Genomic DNA, 6,702 nt, shown 5'->3' on the forward strand with positions numbered 1-6,702 from the left:
AGTCGAAATGACTGGACACACACAGGGAAAAGTTAAACATCAATCAATTAATTTATTCCAACAGGTAGTTTGAGCTGCATGAGCCGAGGTCTTTCTCTCCTCTCCATTGGAAACTAATGACGTTACGGTAACGTTAGCTCGAAAAGCACAGAAACGGGCGACAGAAGTTAAGCTGCTAGCAACAGACACTATAACACTTCCGGTCGGGGGATTTCAAAATAAAAGAGCGACGTCTAAAAGCACCGGAAATACGTTTATTTTGTACATTATCTAACATTAACACGAACCTAAACTAACTTTAGTTAAACTAACTTTGCGCGTCGATGTTGCAGAAGCATAAAGGCAGAGTGTCTACAACACCGTTGCTTTGTCGATGTTGTGGTGCAGTTGCTTTGAAGTTGCTGTAGCATGTAGAGGCCTTAAGCCTTAACAAGTCAGCGATCTTTTTGCGAGACTAAACTCTCCGCTCTGTGGCAAATTGTGTTGATGTCGGTTTTGTTTAATCAATAAATGAGGCAGAATACACAGTGACTATCCTTTGTTTATTGCACTTGTGCCTGCTGCAAACACAATGAAATCCTATGCGAGACATTAAAGATGGCGGCTTTCTGTTTTCGTTCACTCTCCAACGAGTGACGCGTCTCTCTTCTGACCAATCAGTGGTCTGCAGTGTTTTACGTGACTTTTCTGGTACCAGTTCTACTCGCTTGGCACGCGCTTGGAACCTCGACAGAGCAGGGACTAAAAAAGTACCCAAAAAGTACCTGGTACCAGTAATTGGTAATGGAAAACCGAAAGAGTAGAGTAGAGTAGAGTCGAGTAGGTACCATGCAGTGGAAAAGGGGCATTATAATCCCGTAAAGGATGGGTCGTCGGACATGACACGAAAAAAAAATACATTCATTCATTCATAGTCAGGTCCATAAATATTTGGACATCAACTAAATTCATCATTTAGGCTCTGTACACCACCACAATGGATTTGAAATTAAACAATTGGCTGCACAGCTCTTCCATGGCCAGGTATGCGTTATCCAGATAAAAGGTCTAGAGCTAATTTGATAGCTAATGTTTGGTATTTGCATTTGGAATCTGTTGCCGTCAACTCTCAATGAGGTCCAAAGAATTGTGAGTGAAGCAAACCATCATTAGGCTGAAAAAATTCAAATAAAACCACCAGAGATAGCAAACATTAGGTGTGGCCAAATCAACAGTTTGGTACATTCTTAAAAAGACTGGTGAGCTCAGCAACACCAAAAGACCCGGAAGACCAGAAGACTTCACCAGAGTGAATACAGAGAGTTGACCACAAATTGTAAACCATTGGTCAGCCTCAAAAACAGGAAGACCAGATTAGAGTATGCCCAAAAACAGCACACAAAAAAGCCTGTACAGTTCTGGAACGACATTGTATGGACAGGTGAGGCAAAGACCAACTTGAACCAGAATGATGGGCAGAGAAGGGTATGGAGAAGGAAAGGAACTGCTCATGATATAAAGCATACCACCTCATCAGTGAAGCATGGTGGTGGTAGTAGTGTTATGGCGTGGGCAGGTATGGCTGCCAATGGAACTGGTTCCCTTGTATTTATTGATGATGTGACTGCTGTCAAAAGCAGCAGGATGAATTCTTTTTTTTTTTATCTACTTTTTCTCCCCATTTTTCTCCCGTCCCCAATTTCGTATTGTCCAATTCTACCCTCCCCTGTCTCGAACGCTGTTAGGCCATGCCTCCCACAAGCCGGCTGCAATGTGGACGAAGCCTTGCATCACGTGTCCCCTCCGGTACTCGAGGAGGCAGCCGTCGCATCTTTTCACCTGCACAGCGCGATCTCTCAGCGGCGAGGGTCTGCATGGGAGCCGAGGGACACGCCGCCCTCGTCGCTTCCTGATTCTACTGCGCAGGTGGACCAACCGACCTGTAGGAGTCTCTGTCCACAACGTCCGATCGCCACCCACCAGCTTCCCACCCCCTAACACTGCCAATTGTATTAGTATGAACGACCAGCCAAGCTGGTAGCAACGCCGAGATCTGGGCTCGAACCCAGCATCTCCTGCGTTGGTGGCGAACGCCTTGCCCACTGCGCCACCCCACAGCAGGATGAATTCTGAAGTGTTTGGGGCCATATTATCTTCTCATATTCAGCCAAATGCTTCAGAACTCATTGGACGGGGCGCTTCACAATGCAGATGGACAATGATCCGAAGCATACTGCAAAAGCAACCAAAGAGCAGTGGAATGTTGGTCAAGTCAATCACGTCTTGACCTGAGTCCCAATTGAGCATGCATTTCGCTTGCTGAAGACAAAACTGAAGGGAAAATGTCCCAAGAACAAGCAGGAACTGAAGACAGTTGCAGTAGAGGCCTGGGATAGCATCACCAGGGACGAAACCCAGGGTCTGGTGATGTCTATGGGTTCCAGACTTCAGGCTGTCATTGATTGCAAAAGCTTTGCAACAATTTTATTTATGATTTTTAGTTTAGATGACAAACTTCTTTGTTGTACTGTACTTGTGCTGCATAATGACAATACATTTAAATCTAATCTAATCTACTACAAGCCCCACACATCCGTATCGAGTTGGGTGCATTTTTTTTAAATTAATTCCCGGGTTAGGTTGCTTGTAGTAAAATAGCTTGTAGTAGAGTAATACAGTATCATTAGAGAAAATAAAGTGATTTTCTGAAGAGTCAATTCAGAAAATCTAGCAGCTTTTATGTTTGATGGAGCATATTTTCAACATCAATGGCAGTGTAAACGGTAGGCTGAGATCTACCAAAACATACACTTTATACACCTGAGCTGAGCACACAATTTGTTAAAGACAGGGACAATCTCTCTTCTAATGGCTAAAAGTCTTAATTAGACTGGTATGGTCCTTTAACCTCTTAAGCATCGGGCGGGATGTCACACGCAGGTTGCGGCACTTTGCCCTCGTCTGTTGGCTCCGGGCTGCGTTTGTTGTAAAGTTTAATTTTCCGCCTTTCGATCGATATCTTTGGGTATGCAATCGTCAGGCGTGTTACGCAAAACTAGCCCCATTTTTGCCCGATGCATATGTGGTTAAAAACAAACCCATCCAATCATTGTCCCGCATGGCCCCTGTGTCACATCTCCTGCTGCCCTGTGAGGTAGCATCACCTACCCCTGCTCCTCCATCATGTCCTGCAGCTCGGCACACTTCACCTCCAGCTGCCTCTTTCTCTGGTGCTCCAGGATGTCTGCATTGGGTTGCCTGTTGAGTGTGCTCTCCAGTCGCTCTCGGTCCTTATCGTCCCGCTCACCACCGCGCTCGTCCCGCGGGCGCTTAGCCCGCAGGCTCGACAGGTTGCGTTGCACATAACCATTGGTGCCGCTGCCCCGCGGAGTGGTGAGGCCGATGCCGTTGTACATGGCTCCACTGTGAGCAAAAGATGAGAAAAGGGGCAAGTGGTAAATGGAAAATATGTGGTTCTGTGTAGCTCAATGAGTAGGGCATGGCACTACCACTGCCAAGGTTAGGAGTTCCATGCCTGTTAGAGCACTTCCATTCCCACTGGAGCAATTCAATATTTACACAGGTGACAGACAGTGTAAGGTGGTCCAAATATAAATGTCACCAATGGCATTTAGCCTATACAGACATTAAGAAATAGTCATATGGCTATTTCTAGATAGCCCAATATACACTCAACAACATGTTAGTTTAGTCCCAAGGACTGACATGAAAGGATTTCTCTCACTTCTGAAGTTCTGTACTGTAATCACAATGTGAGAAGTAATTATTTTGGAACAGTTTAGTATACAATACTTTACGGTTTTCAATGTTCATTGTTAGACAAGGCTATGGTGTCAACAACATTTGTAATCAGACGCTTGTGTGAACACATCAAACAATGGTCTCCCAATAAATAATTACTATTCTAAAGACAATACAATTGGCAGTGCAAGTTAGTAATCCAATTCATTAAACATGTTAGTCAAACTGGGCAAGTATTCGGTTGCTAGCTTGTTACTATGGGTAGCGCTAGATCAGACTACCCACCCTGGTCAGGCCTCAAATGTATTTATATTTATGATGATACAAAATGATAGTCAATCCCGATTGCTAACGTTAACGTTACTACGCAAGCTCTCGAGATGTGAATATTAGTTTATGAACCGCCGTTAGGCCTAGTTATTGTTATCGCGCATTAGCACGTGCGCAACAGCATAAAGGCCCGCTGTGTCGTGTATTTGTTTCGTTTAATTAAACAATATGAGTGGAAAACGGACGTCTACCGACGGAGTGAAAGTCCGGGGCCTTTACATCATCATGACCCCAGCGAAGTGGTCTTGTGGTTTAATTCACTAACTACAACGCCGAGCTCTAGCTAACGTTATCCGACCGGCTAGTTGCTAAGCACTAGCTAACTCGCTAATGCTAATGTTAACGTTTCTGAGACGTAGCTAGCGTTAGCGTTACCTGCTTTTTCTCCAGGAGCGGAGACAGTCGACGGTGACAGGTGCTCAAGTCAGTGTTGAATACCACGTTAGTGTGAAAACGAACAAGTGAAAACTTACAATAGCGCTTTTTGGAGGTTGAAACTGAAACAACTAGTTAGCTATCGAGCTAACGTTAATCTGTCTCTTCTCGTTCAACCGAACCAGGAATGGGAAACCACGTGACGCGTGAGTCGGTGGCCGCGAGACACTAGTCCGAGATCTTTGTCCAGATTTCATAGAAATTCTATATCTATGGTCCAGATTATTATGATTTTTTATTTTTAACCTCAGAAAGATTTCCTCCACTCAAAAAAAGTTACGGTCCTCAATGGTTGCTTGCTTCAATTAGCATATTCATAGATCCTCGGGATTCTTGAGGGTAAATGTGTAGATGCTGCTGCTAAGCCATTTTCAGTACTAGTAATAGTAGTCTATTGAACAATTTGGTGGGAAACCTGTGGAGGGGATCTTTAAAGCTCCCCACCCAGTCCCTTTTTGTTCACTCTTGTTACACAAATGTTGTTTTTACACATCGCCCATTCGCAGGAATCCAGATCCAGGACACTGCTTGCAGATGATAATACAAGTTAGAGATTAATCAAATGTTAAAAAAGCAATCGCGTGTTTGAGCTCATTGTCTAGCACTCTAGCTAGACCACCGCAACACTTCCGGTATTCTGTAATCACGGGGGAGAGGGGGGGTGAATGTGGATGAGAGCCTTGACATTAAGTGGTCGTAAGTTAACCATATATATATATATATATATATATATATATATATATATATATATATATATATATATATATATATATATATATATACACACACACGGCTGTGGGGGTGCGGGAGACACATCCAATATAATTGTATATGCCTGAGTCTCCTGAACACGGGGAGACCAATCCCAAACATACTTTGTATCACAAACAGTAGGCCTACTGTATTTGCAAATCTGATATGTCATAAATGTATAGATGTAGCAGTACTGTCTATCTGTATGTCATGTATGTCATATATGTTGTGATGAATTGAAAATGGGGGACCCTGATGTAAACAAGAAGAAAGTCTTTCTCTGGTCTGCATCCCCTTAAAGGGGACATGTACTGCTATTCCTAGCACTATTTGGGCAACTTTACACAATTCCTGTTAGTCTATTGAAGACATCTGTAAGGTTGTTTTATATTTCTAATCAAGTACTCAAAACCATCATTTTCCAGCTTCAAGATTTCAGGCTGTTATGGCCTGGCTCCGCCCATAAGCACTTTGAGTGACAGTCAGTCCACACAGTCTGCGACTGGTAGACAGAGAGAGATAGAGAGAGAGAGAGGGGGGGGTGCGAGAGAGAGAGAGAAAAAAAAAGACAGGCCGTCTCTTCCTTTCATTTTTTCTCTCCCTGCGGCAGCTTGTGGGGGGGGGGGGGGCCTCCCTTCCTCCCCTCTCCCGTGTGGCGCGGCAGGCCCCCCCCCCCCAAGTGCTCCCTCCCTCTCTCTCTCTGTCTCTCCCTCTCTCTCCCTCTCTATCTCTCTCTCTCTCCCTCCAGAGTATGCAGAGGTGTCGGGTTTCACTGTCTTGCAGTATGAGGAAGTGGTTTTCCACTCGCTGTTTAGTCTATGTAGATTGTGGGCGGGCATTAGCTACAACCACAGAGCCAATCACATCACTGTCTTCTACCCAGAGCCTGAATGACGTGACTCAGGCCTTCAAATCAGGATGGACTAATTTACTGGAGCAGGAAATTATCTGAGCTGAATCAGAGCAATCCGCCAATATGGTATTTAGACACTAAAACACATTGATACTAACTCCTATTACTATAATACAACGCTAGAGACTGAAAAATGACATTTATAGTACATGTCCCCTTTAACAATTGTATGTATTGAGCTGTACTGTACCCATTCTGCAATCTGTTAATAAACTTTTCAATCAATCAATCAATCACTATGTTTCTCTGAAACAAAACTAGACGAATCAGTGAAATATCCAGAAATTGAAAACTACTCTATAGTCAGAAATGATAGGAACAAGTACGGAGGTGGTGTCTGCATGTATATTCATAATTATACCAAATTCATTAACCGTACTGACCTGAATCATGAGACCATTGAAACTGTATGGGTTGAAATTTTGTTCGAAAGGGCTAAATCTGTACTAGTCGGCACAATCTATAGACCACGAGAACAGAGTGGCTTCTATGATACACTTGATGGGTGTTTAGCTGGGGTTGAACATGTA

At 43.8% G+C, this 6,702-nt stretch overlaps 1 protein-coding gene across 1 annotated transcript in view; it reads right to left on the bottom strand.

The window, feature by feature from the left end:
* srrm2 (serine/arginine repetitive matrix 2) overlaps window positions 1-4,923 on the bottom strand; it is a 64,048-nt gene extending 59,125 nt beyond the window's left edge. The window contains exons 1-2 of the mRNA XM_084329109.1: window positions 4,447-4,923; window positions 3,148-3,402 (exon numbers count right to left, since the gene is read on the bottom strand). Coding sequence (XP_084185235.1) covers window positions 3,148-3,395 — 248 coding nt within the window. The 5' untranslated portion in view covers window positions 3,396-3,402; window positions 4,447-4,923. The remainder of the gene's footprint in view (window positions 1-3,147; window positions 3,403-4,446) is intronic.
* Between the last annotated feature and the right edge of the window lie 1,779 nt (window positions 4,924-6,702).

This window comes from Notolepis coatsorum (genome assembly GCF_963971535.1).
Source record: "Notolepis coatsorum genome assembly, chromosome: 14".
In the NCBI taxonomy this organism is placed as follows: domain Eukaryota; kingdom Metazoa; phylum Chordata; class Actinopteri; order Aulopiformes; family Paralepididae; genus Notolepis; species Notolepis coatsorum.